Source organism: Balearica regulorum, chromosome 12 (assembly GCF_011004875.1).
Source record: "Balearica regulorum gibbericeps isolate bBalReg1 chromosome 12, bBalReg1.pri, whole genome shotgun sequence".
Classification (NCBI taxonomy): Eukaryota; Metazoa; Chordata; class Aves; order Gruiformes; family Gruidae; genus Balearica; species Balearica regulorum.
The window spans coordinates 4,300,426-4,318,056 of NC_046195.1; the positions used below are offsets into that span (position 1 = coordinate 4,300,426).

The 17,631-nt window shown below is 38.0% G+C and overlaps 1 protein-coding gene across 4 annotated transcripts in view; it reads left to right on the top strand.

Annotated features, from left to right (window-relative positions):
- Positions 1–17,631, top strand: part of TBC1D2B (TBC1 domain family member 2B) — a 37,220-nt gene that overhangs the window by 14,248 nt on the left and 5,341 nt on the right. For all 4 annotated transcript variants that reach the window (XM_075764912.1, XM_075764911.1, XM_075764914.1 and 1 more), the window contains exons 4-12: positions 4,627–4,784; positions 5,785–6,011; positions 8,062–8,454; positions 9,748–9,858; positions 10,988–11,181; positions 11,686–12,180; positions 13,591–13,708; positions 14,463–14,648; positions 15,988–16,109. In XM_075764912.1, coding sequence (XP_075621027.1) covers positions 4,627–4,784; positions 5,785–6,011; positions 8,062–8,454; positions 9,748–9,858; positions 10,988–11,181; positions 11,686–12,180; positions 13,591–13,708; positions 14,463–14,648; positions 15,988–16,109 — 2,004 coding nt within the window. The remainder of the gene's footprint in view (positions 1–4,626; positions 4,785–5,784; positions 6,012–8,061; positions 8,455–9,747; positions 9,859–10,987; positions 11,182–11,685; positions 12,181–13,590; positions 13,709–14,462; positions 14,649–15,987; positions 16,110–17,631) is intronic.

The following is a 17,631-nucleotide window of genomic DNA, read 5'->3' on the forward strand; positions in this document are numbered from 1 at the left end:
CTCTGAACCCAAGCAGGGAGCCAGGAGTTGTGTTTTCAGGTAGTACTGCTTTTTATCCTTCATTGTGTAACTGAGCTGCTAATTGCTAGCATTGTAGTAGTCATAGTATTTAGTGCTTAGGAAGTATTTTTAGGGATGAAAATAAAAACAATATAATTAATTCTTTTTCATTTTCTTCTTGAAAAAAAATAAAAGCACATGGCACCGATTGGAAATCAATGTAGTTTGAATTCCTGAGCAAAAAATGTGGCAGACCCCTTCTGAACAATAGCAAAACCACATCTTGTCCCCTCACTCTTAATGAGTTTGTCCCTTAGCATTCATTGTTTTAAGGGAGGCAGTCCTGCTGGTTGTTTTCAGCTCTCCTGTTAGAGTTTCTTTCTTAATGTTTTTACACTTTGCTCTACCCACATAGATGGATCTTCTGCTTCTACTCAAAAGATATTACAGTGCTTTTACAGAGCTGTTCACAAAGCAGCGCCTTAGCTTTAATTAACTAGACCACATCCCTCTTGAGCCGCAAGTAAGTGAGTAAATTGTTGTTCCGTTTCATCAACGGTGCTGAGTTAAACAGATTCCTGTTAAGTACAGAGATCTGAGAGGTTACAAAGTATTGGTTTTTTTTGACTACTGTGTAGACCATCATCATTTCAGTTCTAGAAAAGATGGCTTATGGCTAGTTTAAGAAATATCTAAATTCTGTTACTACATGTCCTGTTTAAACTGCTAGTCTTGTATGGTTTCTTGGGTTTGCGTAGCCACTTTGCTTTGGTGGACCTTAAATTTGGTCGTAATGGAAGGAAAATAACATGAAACAATTTCTGTTGGGTGAGTTCCTGTATACCTGAGGTGAGTGTTTCTGGCTTTTGAAAACTTTTTTTTCCTGATTTTTTTTTTTTTCTTCTTTTCCCTGAATTACAGATGATAGGCTTTGGGGAAGTCTAGCTAGAAGGGCAGTGTCGGGGTAAGCTGCTCAGTGTTGCCTGATTGTGTGTGGTTCATGTTCCTTTGTAAATGAGCAGAAAGGCAGCAGTGGAGTTGTGGGCTGGGAAGCACTTTTGACTGGAAGAAAATGTTTCTGGTGGTAGTGGCCCAGCAGATACTGTAGCACAGTATTCAAGAGTTGGTCTTTTTCTGTATAGCTGTGATCCTCATGGCTTGGAGTCTTTGCAGATCTCTGTAAGAAAATTTCACGCTGTGAAGCTCTTTGACGTTGAATGCCACCCTCTCCCATCCGCTCTTCCTGGAGATACTCAACTGCAGTGGTTCGCCTGTCTGAAAATGTTCCTGGAAAAATAACATTTATTGTACCTACTAATGGATTATTTTTTAAAATTCTGTGCGTTTTTTTTATATGGAGGACTCTAGTGCCCCCATGTGCTCTGAATTTTAAAGCAGGCATTCCCCCCTGCAAGCTGATACTAGTGGGAAATGGTGTCTTTGTCAGGATTGCTTGTTATGCTCAAACATCCTCTTCTGATCTTTTCAAAAGCCACTTTGCAGAGGATTTACTGAGCCAGCAGGTAAAATCTGAAGTGTGTGAGATGTGGACAGTTGTGTGCTGCCTTTGGCCGTGTATTCCATCATTGGGATAAGAGTCTGACAGCCTTGTCAGAAGCTATTTAGCTGCGTGGCAATATGCTGAAACCTCTGACAAATTTCTTTACGTTAACATAGGCCTTGCTGTGACATGTCTTAAAAGCTATAGCCTAGCATTACCTCTGCCTGCTTTGAGCTAGCAGGTCACGAGCACTTAAGTTCCTATATCTAGTAAGATAAACTTGCTCCAAGACTTCAGTCTGTAGCAGTTTTCACAAGAAAGGTGAATTTTCTTCAGCATAGTTTGGTTAGGGACAAGTGGATTTTCCTTCTAATGGCTATCCTCAGCTGCTCCAGAGATGGCTAGGGTATGTATAATCTTAATTTGGACTTATTTTGCATAAGTAGTAAAGATGATCATTATTACATGCTTCCACTCCTCATATCTTGTGTTCACTCAATCCTGCAACGAATGATGCCTAATTAATAAGCAAAACTATTCAGTAAATGGTGCAAGGGTCTTTCAGCACAGCTTTGGTTTATGCTCGGACTAGTCTGAATGGAACTCCTGTGAAAAAGCGTTGTTGTCATGTCAGTCTTGTATTTTAACATGTGCAATCTCATTTGTCACTTTCTGATTGACAAGCGATCTTTTACTGGGCTGAGCAGTGTTCTTTGAGTGTGTATCACAAGAAGGTCTGGTTAGTTGTGTTGGACCTCTGTGTGGAATCAGGGCAAGATGGTTAATATTTTCATAACAGTGAAAGCTAATTATGAGTCTTGGAAAAATAAAATTACATAGTAGTGTGACTATAAAAGCTGGTGGCAAAAAAAGCCCTACTAAAATGTTAGAAGCTTTATTATGGTAAACGTATGCAAACAGCAGTACTGTCGTGGTTGGTTGTTTTCCTCCCTTCTCTGCAGTTCTATGCAATTTGGGGCAGGAGTAGGATCTGATCACCTTTAGAACACGCATGCGCTATCCAGTATCTTAATGGATTGTGACTAGTTTTAACCCCAGTTATAGAGAATGCATCAAGGTCTTGCTAAAAATTCAGAGAGTTTTCTTTACATTGCTGGGAGCATGTGTTTGTGAAGAACCTAGTAGGTGCCTTAATCAAAGACTTATCCTTCCTCCTGAGCGCATCTATGATGCGTTTGACAGAGAAACCACTGTTACAACAACCGCATTTCCATCCTAGGTAGCAGTGGTGAAATAATAATTGGAAAAAAGTGAAGAATATGCCTTGAAGTTAAGCTACGTGTCTGTTTACAGGAACTAAGGTTGAAATACGCTTTCCCACTTCTTAAAATCTATTTTCAAGTACTTATTGGCACATACAGACATTTAGACCTCAAGTTATATAATCATAAAATAAGACTTAAACCCAAAACATTATAAATACAGAATCATTAGGTCATATGATCAGGTCTTGCATTGTGTGTCCGATTGTACTTACCCTGCTGTGCTTAGTAAATACTGTTTTTTAAATTCAACTACCTCCTTTCAATCTAATAGAAAGCAATAAAGCAGCACTGCTTCAGTCCCCTTAATGATCCTATAAAAAAGCTTTACAAAATTCAACATTGGCTATGATTGTTCATGGGTCTAACAGCAGTTTTTGAAGAAGCTTTTCTAGAAGTCATTTGACTACTTGTTCCTTGTGAATTTTCAAGCTTTAAGGGGTGGTGTTCAGACAGACTAAATACAGAAGTCGACCCAGAGCCGGAGGTGGTTGCGGAGTTGCAGGGTAAGAGATCAGCCACTACTCAGAGAATAGCTGTAGACACGCCAAGTGACACGTTAATTTGGGATGCCCTAGGAAACGTGTCAATCATCACTCAATTTGATCTACTTAATTTGAACGGAAGGTCTGAACAATGAAATGAGGCTTCTTGCCCCCAACAGAATTTGTGATTCTTTCTGAAAGAATATTAAATGTGTAGTAAATCTTTGTTGAGTTTGCAAATTGATTGTTGAAATAGTTTATTAATAACCTTTAGGATTATTTTAAATTGTACTTGATTATTAATCAGTTCACCAGACTATAGGAATTCTGCACTGCATAATGATTAGCCTGGAGTTGACTTTGATCAGACGTTAAATCTCTTGGGAAGCTGAAAGACTGGGTTGACTCATCAAATAATGATCTTCCCAGTGTAATATGGGTTACTTTGTGCTTAAGGTTTGAAGAGTAAGAGAGAATGTAGCTGAGTGAAGCATCTTTGTGGGCCTCCATCTTACACAGATGGTGTAGAAAATGCTGAGATACTAAATATATTTCCAACTTCATACCTAAACGTTACACTGATTCATATGAACTGATGTAGAATCTCCTCTAGTTGAACAAGGATTTAACAATACCGAGCTATGTTAATACTCATGGGCATAAGTGTGGACATAAACATTTCTGATTGCATGATAGTTGTGGGGGAAGCTGGGTAGGGTAGCTGCTTGTGAAACATACTGTTCTTCTATAGAATTATCTGGCTGGAATTTAGAGGTGGCCTCTGAAATGTTCTTGCAGATACTTGGCAACGTTCCACCTTAGGAAAGGAAAACTGCTAAGGCATCGGTCCTCAACAATTCAGCTACGGCAGGTCTCTTGAATGATTCCAAGTTTGACATTAATGCAGAATATGAAACTATAACATAGATGTGTTTTGACTGCATGCTCTTCTGTTTAATGCTTGGCAGGTATTCTAAAATTCTAAGCTACAATAACTGATCAATAAAGAGATGCTGCTTCTAAATCTTAATTTTGTTTTGTTTTTTTCCCTGCTGCCAAAACAAGGATAAAACAGAGGATGACACAAAAGACACAACAGTGGTCTTCTAGATATTAATATCTCATTAAAGCAAAACAATTCTTCTGTTCTTGAAACATAGCACTGTTGATAGCAGGTGCAATTTAGTAGGATATGCTTTATTTTCTTTGAGCTTTTATTTGGTATTGGTTCTGTTTGTGCTTTAGCTTATTCTTAGTTTGCACTGTTTCAACTGCAATGGTTTTCTTGAAAGACCCTTTGTAAAAAGAATGCAAAATTAAGAAATCTTTGTCGCTTTTCCTGTTGTCTTTTTCACAGAAATTCAATGTCCTCTTTAAGAAAAGGAAATAACGAAAACCGCAAGAGCATATTTTATACCACCGAAGAGTGGGAATTGCTGGATCCAACCCCAAAAGACTTGGAGGACTCGATGGCCTTGGAAGAAAAGAGGAAACACCTGGCAGAAGGAAGTAAAGGTAGAAGTGGGAGGAAGGAAGGGGACCGTATGCCTTACCTTCTTGAGTACAGCGTACTGTGTTATGTCTGTCTCCAGGAAGTAAATGGAAGTTTTATCTTTTCTTCACAAACCACATCCAGCCCTCTGTAAATTCTTCTAAAAAAAAATTACTTCCTGACGATGTTTGGAGTCTCCTGCCATTCAGATACAATAGAAGCCTTGTTACCCGCTTGTTGAGGTCCCCTGCGTGTGTTAAATCTCTGGTTTTGTCACTTAAATTGCAAAGTTACAGGATGAAGGGAAATGTTGGGGCTTTTAATTGCTGAGTTGAGGGTCACCCATTGAAGCAGAATTGTCTTTAGCCTCTATGTATATACAGGTTATATTGGCTTGATTCTGAAACAGGGAAAAAAGTAGGGATGCGTATGCAGTGATAGCTCATCTATGCATTGTAATTCGTTTTCACATTTGACCAGTGTCTGGAATAACCTTGTGAGGGCATTTTTGCAGCTCCTTAAGAGTACTTTAGCTGACATCAAAGTGATTTAATCTGTTAGAAAACATCTTTCTCTCTAAGAATACTCCTGTGGTTATATAAATGGGGGCGTGAAACCGTATACTGAATGCCTCTTAATAGAAGGGTATGCCATGGTATCAGCGACCCTTTTGCTCTGATAACTTCTGAGCTGTTAATTATTTGAAGCAAAGTTTACTTTGCCATAGTTAGGGGTACCTTTTTATTTTCTGTAATGAATTGTAAATTTCTCTTCGTGTCATTTCACAAGTATTAATTTATGAGCTAAATCTTTTATCTGAGAGGGGAGAAGACTTTGAGCTGTATACTTTTCCCACCAAAGGAAGCGACTTGGAAAATGAGACCATTTTCACACTATTGTGTTGGGCTGTTGAAATGCAGCTTAGAGTCTAATTTTAATGACCATATTTTTAAAAGGAAATCTGAATGCTTTGAAATGCCTTTTTACTAAGTGAACTGAACTAGAAGGAATTGTTTTACACAGGACTGGCTAGTTCAGCTTTTCCATTTGATTTTGGCCGTATTCCACACAAAACAAGGCGCCCGTTAAAAGACATGATTGGATCAAGCAAAAACCGGAACAGCAGTGACTCTTCTCCAACTGAGTGGTATTCTGGTAATGGCAACAAACTAGTCTCTGAACTGCAACTGAAGTATCAAAGCCAGCAAGAAGAGTTGGAAAAGCTAAAGAAAGATCTTTTGAGCCAAAAGGTAATGAAGCCTTCAGGCAAAGTGCGCAAAAGCAAATGGATCTGGCAGGTGACTGTGAGTTTACCCTTTATGGCCATCTAACTGCATTAAGAGCTGAGTGTCTGTTATAAAATAGTGATGCTAAATGAACCTTCATTTACAAAAAGTCTCGAAACAAGAAGGACCAAATTTTACATCTGTTGAAGATTAGATCCCTGAACAAAACTTTGGTTTTGTTGGTATGTGTATCTTTTATTATCTGAAGCTAGCTTTCTCAGTGTCTACCAGGATCCTGGCAGGTAATTAGTCCATGTAATTACTGAGGAACTTCTCATTTCAAATCCTTTCTTATTTAGTTTGGGTTTTGTTTCTTTCAGTTCTGGAGGAGAGGGTGGGGGAATGGGGACTGACTTCTATCTCTCTCTAACTGCGTCATCACAAGCAGTTTTGTAAATGATAGGCCTAACCATAAATCTGTGTATATAGTACAGCCCTCGTACAGTGTTCATGCTTGTATGCCCTTGTAACTCAGATTTAGTAAATACCTTAGTTTTATCTAAAACAATTTCTCAAAAATCAGTGGCTCATTCTAGGTATATCTTTATGATTTTCCAAGTCTTCGTAAACTTCCACGTAGGTTATTGAACACTCAAGTTCTCAGGATTTCCATGAAACCAATTCCGATTTCTGTCTGTGTATTCTGAATTAGTGTCAGGGAACTACTGAAAAAAATAAATAAATCCCAGTTTCATTGGTAAGTATTGCAAATGCTTCTGGGGTTGAACTTATCTTCCCACAGTTCCACAGTGTTAAACAAATAACTAAACATGGAAATGGCGAAGGTGTAATAATCCAGATTAGTGAGACTTGTAAGTGAGCAGTATGCTGTTCTTCCTTTCTTAGTGTTTATTGTTGATCTGGAAATCTTATCTTCTTATCTTCTTGTGTGTGTTTTTGGGGTTTTTTTTGTTGTTGTGTTTTGGATTTTTGGTTGGTTGGTTTCTGTTGGGTTTTGGTTGTGTGCTTTGGGTTTTTGTTGTTGTTTGGGGTTTTTGTTTGGTTTTTTTACATTTTAGCTTTCAGAGCAGATCTTGTAGTAGCTGGGACAATTCTTTTAAATTTCACTTTGACTTATTTGCATGGAGCAGCCTTCACTTCTTGAATATCATAGTAAGATCTTATTCCAGCAAGGAATCAAGTAGGATTTTACTTTCAGTGTAACTGCCTTTAAAATCAGCTGCTTTTGCATGCGTGCCCATGATGCCCCAAGCAAAACACATATATCTTTCATGCAAGTGAATAAATGTTGTAATTGTCCAGGACCTATGCGATCCCATGAGCAAAGATGCTCGTCCTTTTTTTAGAGGGAATAGAAGGCAAAAATGTTAGATGGATGTGTTTTCAAAAACACATTTTCTAGTTCAGAATCTTCAATGCTGTCTTTTTTGCAAAGACCACAGAAAGTCCTTTTCTCCCTTATGGCAAATCAGTTAATTACTTGGCTGATTTTGTGGCAAGATTTTCTAAACAGCCCTCAAAAGACTTCCTCTTCAGTAAAGCAGTATGGTTTGGGTTTTTTTTTATTTTCTTTGCATCTGTTAGGGAAGAGAGTAATTAGTTATCTTTCTCTCTTCCATTCTGTGATGTTCACCTCTTAAATTTTTTTCTTTTTTTTTCTTCCTTTTTCCTTAAGCCCTCTTCCTCTTTATCTTCTTACTACAGGGCTTCTTAGAAGTAGGCCTTTTTTTAGCTTCCAAGTAACTGTTGGGCCACAGCTGTCAGCTACTCTTCCCAAGCCTGTTGTAGCCTTTTTAGGCAGGATCCTTAGCTCAGTGAAAGATGATGATTAAGCCATCCGTATAGGCCAGTTGTAAGGTGTTAGCCTGCTGGAAATCAGGTCACGTAAGTGTTTCCTTCTTTCCTTAAAACACCACTGTGAAGTCTGTTATAAGCTGATGATTCAGATGCAAAACTCATTCCAAAGCTTTCTTTTGCTTGATGTTAGATTGCTAAATTATGAAACTTAGAAACTTGAAACTTCATTGCAATCTTGCTTTTTTAAAATCCTCAGGAACTTGTGCGACTTCTGCAGCAAACAGTCCGATCTTCCCAATATGATAAGTATTTTGCAAGCCGTCTTTGTGAGGGGGTTCCCAAAGACAAATTAGAGCTGTTGCACCAAAAAGATGACCAGATTTTGGGTCTCAACAACCAGCTTGAAAAGTTAAATCTCGAAAAAGATAGTCTTCAGCAGGAAGTAAAGAATCTGAAATGTAAAGTTGGAGAACTCAATGAGCGGCTGGGTATGTTGATGGAAACTATTCAAGCTAAAGATGAAGTGATCATGAAACTCTCTCGTCAACTCAGCGAATGTGAGGACAATACCTCCTCTCAAGGCGGAGCAGTAAATTCTTCCATGGCCACCTGTACTAATAAGGAACTACAGGAACTGGACAGACTAAAAGTAAGAGCAATGTCTCTGTCTCGGTGGATAGGGGAATCTGTGCTCCCTCTCAAAGCTACTTTCTAGTCCGCTGTACTGTTTGAGGAGATCACTACAGCAGTTCTCCAAGATACTCATCAACTGAGGCTTTCTCTGTGTGGAACCTACACTTTGAACTGTTATGTGGCAATCTAAATAGGACTTTTATACTTTGAGCTGGTCTGTACATCCTTAGTAGAGTGTCCCATACTTTCCGTAATTTAATCATTGGTGAGGAGGAGGAATGATCTGAGAAGTAATCAAAGAAACAGGAAAAAGTAAGGGTAAGAGGAAAAAAATAAGCATGGAGGAAGACAACCAGAAACATTGCTTGTTTTTTTTTTTTTTGTTTCTTCACTTTTGATTCTTTTTTTTTTAAAAAGAGTATGTGGAATGGCAAAGGGGACCTCCAATGAGGAAAAAAGGAAGAGTATAAGAACCTGTTTTACTAATGCTGCTCCAAATGTTATCATTGCTTTTTTTTTTTCTCTAACCTACCTCAATGAATGCATCAGAAGTTCCTAATGGAGTTACTGAAGTTACTCATTTGGCTCTAAACATGCTTTCTTGCCTTTGGATAAATGTTGTATTCCAAATTGATTAATATTCCAAGTGATTTGGAATACAAGTAGGTCATTTAAAACATGTATAAACATTCATAATTTTCTTTCTTATATGTAAGCCTGAGAAATCTTAGAAAATAAAAATGAAACTAGAAATCAGTGGTCTCGGCATAAAGTTGGACCAAAGCTTGTAGATGCTGTGGAGCGTGGGAGTATTGTAATTGCTGGGAGAGTACTAATGTTCCCTCCTCCTACAGCCTATTATTTTGAAGGTAATATTTGTAGCCTGGAGCCGAGTGGATTAGGCCTGGAAGCTTATTGCTGAGGATTTATATTTTTGTATAGAGACAGACATCAAACTTGTACTTGAAATGAGGGCTTGTGAGGGTAACCAAAACCCAAGGGGCATTTGCCCCCACTTCTTGTATTGCGTGAAATGTGCTTCTGGCCGATGGGCAGCACCATGATGTCTCTGTGTTCAGCATGCATAGCTCTCTTCTCCCTGTACACCTCTGCGCTCGTGTTTGGCATGTGCATTTGGCTTACGTGAAGACTGAAAAGAATACTTGATTTGATCCTGATAGTTTTAATAAGTCCTATTAGCTGCTGCTTGTTCTGTATTCTAAGATAGACTTTCTCTGGTAGGCATTTGCTGTTTGTGAGGTGATTTTATTAAAAATCCAGTTTGATTTTTTTTTTTTTTAATCAACAGGACAATCTTCAGGGTTACAAGACCCAGAATAAATTTTTAAATAAGGAGATTTTGGAACTTTCTGCTCTACGAAGAAATGCAGAAACAAGAGAGAGAGAATGGCAGGCAAAGGTCAGACGAATGCAGCATGTTCTCATTTTGGCAATGTCTAAAGCAGCTTTCAAAAATTCAATTGTAAATCTATTCAGGGAACGTAACTGTAGAATGGAAATGGAACAACTTAAATGTATATAAATGTGATATTTACAAAAAGAAAAAAAACTCCCCCAAACCCAGTTCTTACAGACTAATCTTCTTGAATGGATTCTTGAGAGGAGTAATTGACTTTAAAATGGCGTTAACCAGTGCAACTTTTCCATAACTTACGAACACAGGCATGTATATTTCTGAAAACCTTGTTTCCTTAGAATTAAGGCTGTAATAAATTTCTTGAAGTATACGAAAGACAGGATGTGTAAGGATTTGGTATGTGACTGAGTAGAGTTTTCACCTGAGCACAAAGGATGACTACAGTACGGTGAAGGTAGCTTTAGATGTGAATTTCTGTATAGTTGAATTTGAGTGTAGAGAAGTTGCAGGTGAATAATGAAGATTTCCAGTGCCTGGAGCTAGGAAAGTATGCACACATCTGTAGCCAAGGCAAGATACCTGAAGCTGTGGTTTGGTAGGGTTTGCTTTTGTTTTTTTGGAAACGATGCACACAGCAGCCAGGTCTAAATGTTGTATTTTTGGCACAGAGGGGTGTGTTTACAATTTCTACATGCTATTACCTAACTCATATCGTTAAAATTCCATTTAAGTTCTTTTTGTTCAAACATGTGTGGACTAGAGCTGTTACTTTAAAAGTGCAAAATGGTTGAGTTGTCCTTCATATAATGTAATGATAATTAAAGCTTGCTCAGATTTTCTGCATGTAAAAATACACGTGGTAGAAAGTCTCTGGTCTACTATTCTGCCTTAAAAGACTTTCTGTAAAAAGCCACAAGTATCTGAGGTTTCTTTTCCAAGTACTTTATATACAGAATTTTACAGTAGTGTAATAAAATGCATATGGAACTTTTATTTTCCACACATAACGGTTGCTTTATGTTTTCTGGTGCTACAAAAACGGGAAAGTGAAGCTGACTGTTCTTGACTTACAGGTTTCTAAGCAACATAAGCTAATAGAATAATACTGAACCAGCTTTTAAAAGTAGTAAGTTTCTGAAGACTTATAATATATAATATTGTTTTCTGGCAGTATACTAGCTTGGAAGCCAAACTCTGTCAGATAGAAAGTAAATACTTGATCTTGCTTCAAGAAATGAAAACTCCTGTTTGTTCTGAGGAGCAGAGTCCTGCTCGTGAGGTCATCACACAGTTACTGGAAGATGCCTTGAAAGCAGAAACTGGTGAACAACCAGAACAAGCGTTTTTCAAACCACACCTGGTCAGGTAATTTGGTCCTATGAAAATAAATGTTTGTGTGTCTTGGTCAATGGGCCCAGTTCTGACACTGGAAAACTAACAGTGGGGATGTATTTGCAGGATTTGGGCTCTGTAACATATTTCCCTTCGTGAATAACACTATCATCATGAAATACTTTTGCCTGTATAAATACACTTATTATTTTATTTGAGATACAGTATAAAACTTAAATGTTGCTGTATACCTGCTGAAGGTGAGCTAACGAAGACTTGGGTTCAGTTGAACTTGACTATTGTTTAATCTGTCTAGTAATATATATGGGCAGAAAGTCTTTTGTATATGGGATTATAAAAAATTACGAAATAAAGGATATACTTTGGAAAATGTTTAAATAATAATAGTTAAAACTTGAACGTTAGGAGGAGTGGCTTGAGGGATATTTGAAGTAACTTTAGGATGAGAACTTGAGAGTTTTAGGGCTACTGAATACATTTTTAAAAGCTGCCTTTGTTTTTTCCCCTCTATTTCAGTGAATATGATATATACGGTTTTCAGACAGTCCCAGAGGATGATGAGGAGGAGAAACTAGTAGCAAAATCACGAGCTTTGGACCTGAGATCGCTTTCTCTCAGTGAAAATCGAGAGATCTCCACAGGAGTAAAATGGGAGAACTATTTTGCAAGCACAATGAATAGAGAGATGATGCGCTGTGTAGAACTAAAGAATCTTATTCGATCTGGAATTCCACATGAACATCGTTCCAAAATGTGGAAATGGTGTGTCAATCTCCATGTTAAAAAATTCAAGGACAGCACTGTTCCTGGGTACTTCCAAACCTTGCTTCAAAATGCTCTGGAAAAACAAAATCCTGCATCTAAACAAATTGAGTTGGATCTCTTGAGAACTTTGCCAAACAACAAACATTATTCCTCCCCAACATCCGAAGGGATCCAGAAGCTGCGAAATGTGCTGCTGGCATTTTCGTGGAGAAATCCTGATATAGGATATTGCCAAGGGCTCAACAGGTAAGACTTTGCAAATCTTGAGTTACAACTGTGCAATGAAACACTTAATGAGCCTTTCAAATCACATGTGTAGCAACATGCTTTTGGACAGCAATTTGCCTTATGGGTTGTATGTTCATAACTTACAATGCTTTAATAAACAAATAACTATACACAAATATTTTTAAAAACAATAAAAGAAGACTTGGATCATGAAACTTGTAAAATCCGCTCGGGAAAAGAACTGGGTTGGTGTGGTGGGGTTTTTTGGTTTTGTTGTGGATTTTTTTTTTTTTTTTTTTTACTGTTAAGGCCACAGATTTCACCATTTCCTTCAGGATGTCTTCAGTCAGAATTTTAGGGATCCATTTAAGGATGATTCTTATGTTACAAGGCTAAGAAAAATTTGAAGTCATTGCAATTGGCGTTTGCCAACGTAGTTTTGGTACTTTGAGATCTGTAGTAAAGGAAGGTGTTACTTGAAGCAGGTATTTCAGTCTAATGCCCCGCCTTAACCCCATGATATAACACTATAGATATCAATTTGTGCCCTAATTTATGTACTAGAATAGGGTAAAAGACTTCATTTGAAACTGCACTGAAGAAGTAGTAAAATAGAGGCAGTGAATAATACAGTAGAGGCAGTGAGGTGGTTTACGTTCTGTAGGTAAATAATATGTTTTTAGTATTAATATTGTCGCTGGCATGTCACATGTCTGAAGAACACAGCTGTTGCAGTCTTGGAGCAAGCTGTCCCTGGTGACTAGAAAGCATTAGAAATGCTTTTGCTAAATTTGAATTTTCTGTGCAGCAGTATTTTTTCCCGAGACATTTTTGCTTTTAGTGTAAATAATTCTGCATTTGGGTTTACTTGCAGAAGTTAAAAGCAAATTAGATATTTATTCCATGCTTTAGTCCTGTTAGGCTTTTAAAGCGTGATCATCTTATGAAGCTGTGTGACATCAGAAACAGTTTGTGTTTGTTCCAGCTGTGCTTGCATACAGAAATAAGTTTACTTGGAGAAATATATTGGAGGTAACCTTTCATACAACAGTTTTGTGTGAAACGCAAGAACCATCTGTTCTTGCTCCCCTTCAATAAGGAAAGACAAAAGCCTGGGAATCAGAGTAGTATATTTAGGACTTGGAAGCTTCTAATTATTTTGCTTTAGTTCCTGGAAAAATGGCTTCTAGCAAATCACTTTGCATTTGCCTTTGTCTGTTTCTTATTTAACTGAATAAACATGCTTGGCGTGGTTGAGAAGGCATCTCAGTGCCCCATCTTAAACTTCTTCAACAGTTTTGCTGTTTAGTGTTCTCCTTTTAATACATTTATCTCTGCTGAACAGAAACAAAGGCTTTATTGTGATTGTTCTTAATATATTCTGTGATACTATAGTAATACTTTTCTCTACATAAACCCTATTTTCAGATTGGTAGCGATTGCACTTCTGTACTTGGAACAGGAAGATGCTTTTTGGTGTCTAGTAACAATAGTGGAAGTTTTCATGCCTCGTGATTATTATACTAAGACACTGCTAGGATCTCAGGTATGTGCTCTGCCAGAATAAAGCCTGGTCCTGTAAACTGCAGCAGTCAAAACTTTCTTCTCAATCTGTCCAATAGGCCTTTTTGGGGGATGTGTTGACAGAAGTGAGTCCCAGGCACCAGGGCTCTTGTTTGGACAAGGACTCTGAGTGTAGCAACACTGAAATAACTGTTCAGTCACCTGCGTGGAGCTCCAGTCCTTAACCCCTCTTTTGATCGTTAGCTTCACAACATTGATTGAACTGATTTATCATTTGTTTCCTCAAAATTGGGATGGGGGGGGTGTGTGTGTGGAGGGGGAGCTATGGGCTCTCTGGAGCAGTGGGGGTGAGTATGCATTTTGGAGTTCTGCTAGCAGCATATGCAGTAGCACTTCTTTCCTTCCAGGCGATGTTCTGGTGTGTTCTGCCTCCTCCCTCCAAGTCTTTCCCCAGCTTGTTCTCTGCTCCAGGGCTCCTGTGCCAGTGCAGCGCTAGTGACCCATAGTAGGAACACAGCATTTGCGTGTGAGGAGCCCTGTGAGACTGGGGGTGGAATGAGAAGCAAAAGTTTGTCAGTGAGAGTGGTGTGCATTGGGGTGGCCTTGTATGTTTTGGGTGGATCCTGCTTAGAAGTGTTAACTAGACAGTCCTAGGTTTCCTGGTTAGCTCTTGAAAAACTCGCACTTGCAGATTGGTAACAGCCTTACTTTGAACCATATATATATATATGTTGGAAAATGTAGGACCAGTAATGTCATATTTGTCATCTCTTTAGGTTGATCAGCGAGTATTCAAGGATTTAATGAGTGAGAAGCTTCCACGACTGCATGCTCATTTTGAACAATACAAAGTTGACTATACTCTTATAACTTTCAACTGGTTTCTCGTGATATTTGTGGACAGTGTGGTTAGCGACATCCTTTTTAAAATATGGGACTCCTTCCTGTATGAGGGACCAAAGGTGAACTTAACGAGCTAAGTTTTTCCCAGTTGTTACCTGGTAACAAAATACAGCGGTGGTGGTGAGTGCAGGGTGGAGGAAGGTTGTTTCAATCAGAATCCTGTCAGTTAAAAACACTGGTAGGAAAAAAAAGGAGGAAATGTGCATAAATAGCCAGTCAGAACATTTTCCGTTTTATCTGTGTTCTGCAAGTTAAAAGCTTGAGTTACATGGAAGACTTCTAAATGCTAAGTATTTTACTTTCATCACCCACCTTTTTTCTTTTTTTTTTCACTTGAACAATAAAGCTATAGGCAGTGCTCTTTACTCCTACATGCAGCTGTCAGTGAGTTTTAAGTAATTATATCAAAATAACAACTACTCTCATAAAGAATAAAGCTTAAGTGAAGGAGGCAGAAGTTAGAAGCATTGAAAAGATGTAAAAATTAGCCCTAACCAAGTGCTAATATTTAGCTTGTCTCTGCAGCAACTGTTTGCTTTATTTCTGCAGATACTTGAAGTACAGCTGACAAACAATGACTATGTGGGCTCCTATCTCATAAATTAAGGGGTGGAGGGTGAATGAAAGAATTTTCATGTGTTTCATATTTGTCGAATTGCAAGGAAATAAAGTGGCTGCAGGAAAAAAATAATTGGATTCAAACACAATAATAACACTAAAATAGATGTAGGCAATTGGAGAGGTACACAAAACCCGTGCATCTACTAGCTTTCTTGCTGGCCTCATCTGAGCATTCTAACGCACAGTGGTATTTTGGTTGTCTGTGCATTTGGTTTTAAGCATCTGGTATTTTGTGAAGGCAGTCAGGTGGACTGACCAAGTCTAGAACTTACTGAAGCCTTTTCAGAATGAGGGGAAATAATGCTGCTTCCAGCTCATGCCGAGGTTGATTGACAAACTGGTTATCAGAAATTCCTTCAGCATCAGACCCCCAATGTGATAGGACAATTCAAGGCCTTGGAAAACAACCTGTATGAAAAGCAAAACTTAACTCTGAAGTAACTTAATAAATGCATTCAACAGGCCCAGTAGTCTTTGTTCTACAACTGAATTAGGAACTCAAAACTTGAAAGAATTTATATGCTATAAACACAACATTGTATTCTGGATAAAACTGCAGAACACCTTGTCCTGACTACAGGCCACAACCTGGAACAGAAGTTTTTGGCAGCTTGTGGAAATGGGGGATGAGGCAGGGAAGGGGGAGAGGTGTGATTAGAGAGCTCAACTGCCGCCTGTAGGAAGAGTAGCACTTTTCCTTTTGAGTTTATAATAGGTAATGAGAATCAGTGCATTCTGTTCTTACAAAGAACCAAATGTTGTATATATGTTTATCAGGTAATATTCCGATTTGCCCTGGCACTTTTTAAATACAAAGAAGAGGAAATCTTAAAACTGCAAGATTCAATGTCCATTTTCAAGTACCTTCGATACTTCACACGCACTATACTTGATGCTAGGTGGGTAACTCAAACGTGTGTGTAATTGAAAGATGTGTGGTGGAGCATGGAAGTAGTCTGTTGTGGGTTTTTTGTTTTATTTTTATCTAGATCTTAATTTAGATGTAAAGCAACTAGAGACGAAATAAACTACTAAGATTTCTCATGCATAGTTTGATCTAGTGGAGACAAAAGCACAAGTGATGAATGCATAATTGCAAATTTTTAGATATGATAGAGATTACTTTGCCAGGTTCATCTTGTTTAGCAGTTGTATCATGGTAGCAATACTGAAGAATTTCAACCGTAGGTGAAGTCTCCCCCTGCATTGTGGATACAACTTCTGCTGTAATGTGTTTTACAATAAATAAAAAACACATCCTGGCTCAAGTATTAAAAACATGAACAATGACCCACTAGGTTTAGATCTCTTGTGCATCATTAATGCATAGGCTAATGCCACATAATTCCAGTTGATTTTAAGATATATTTTGAAGCAGAGAATAAATACAAATTAGATACTCTTCTGTTCTTCAGTCCTTGCATAGGAATTAAAGTTTGTAAATTAGGTCTAATGTCTTTAGGTTCCTAGTTTCAAGACTGCAGAGCAGTAGATTGATCTGAAAAAGAAAGGTCACATAGGGCTTGGTTTTATGTCTGAAAGAAAATGTTTTGCACAGATATTGAAACTTGCTGATTTTGAGTTTACTACAAAAATCTTATACTAGAATGAGGGGTGGTTTTTTACAACAATAAATTCCATATGAATTTAGGCTTATGCTTTGGCTCCTACTGCAAGAGCTATTTATTATTTTTACTTCCTGGGTTTCTGTTTTTGACTGGAGGCAAGTTAAAAGTGAATAATCTCGCCCTATGCTTAAAAAGGATTGCTGGGACTTTTCTGCAACTGATTTAAATGGTAAAAGTCTTGATAACAGATGTTGCTTGCGCTGCTGGAAGCCTCTCCCAAAACTCTTGAGGGGGAGTTGTGTGGTGCTTTGTATTTTAGCATTCCCCCCTTTGATTTGAAAAATGCTGGACAGTTGTTGTACTCAGCTGTTTGTGACCAAAATAAATGCTGACTCTGATTGCAAATCTGGAAGTGACAGAGAAGTATGTATTTGATTTTCGGAAGAGGGTGCACATATTGTTAACAGAAAAATCATAAATGAAACAATCCTGTGGATATTTTATTATTGATATATAGGCTATTTTATAGCTTAAATAAAAGTACCCCTACAGTATTGCCAGAAATGAAAGAAAATGGGGGTAGGGAGGGGGGGGAGAAGGAAAAAAAAATTTGAATCTTTTTGCTCTTACCTAATTTGAACAAAATTCTGATATTTAATCAGAGCTGCAGATTTGACTTTTCCTTCATTTTCCAATTATGTAACGGAAATGACATTTTGGCTCTCCTGTCTAAACTTTCTGGCACTGAAATAACCTATTTTAAAGATTTCCAGTATTGCTGGAAGAAATCTCATTTGACTGTTAACAAAATGAGCCAATTGGGTATCTTTGGCAGATGGGGAGTTCAGGTGAG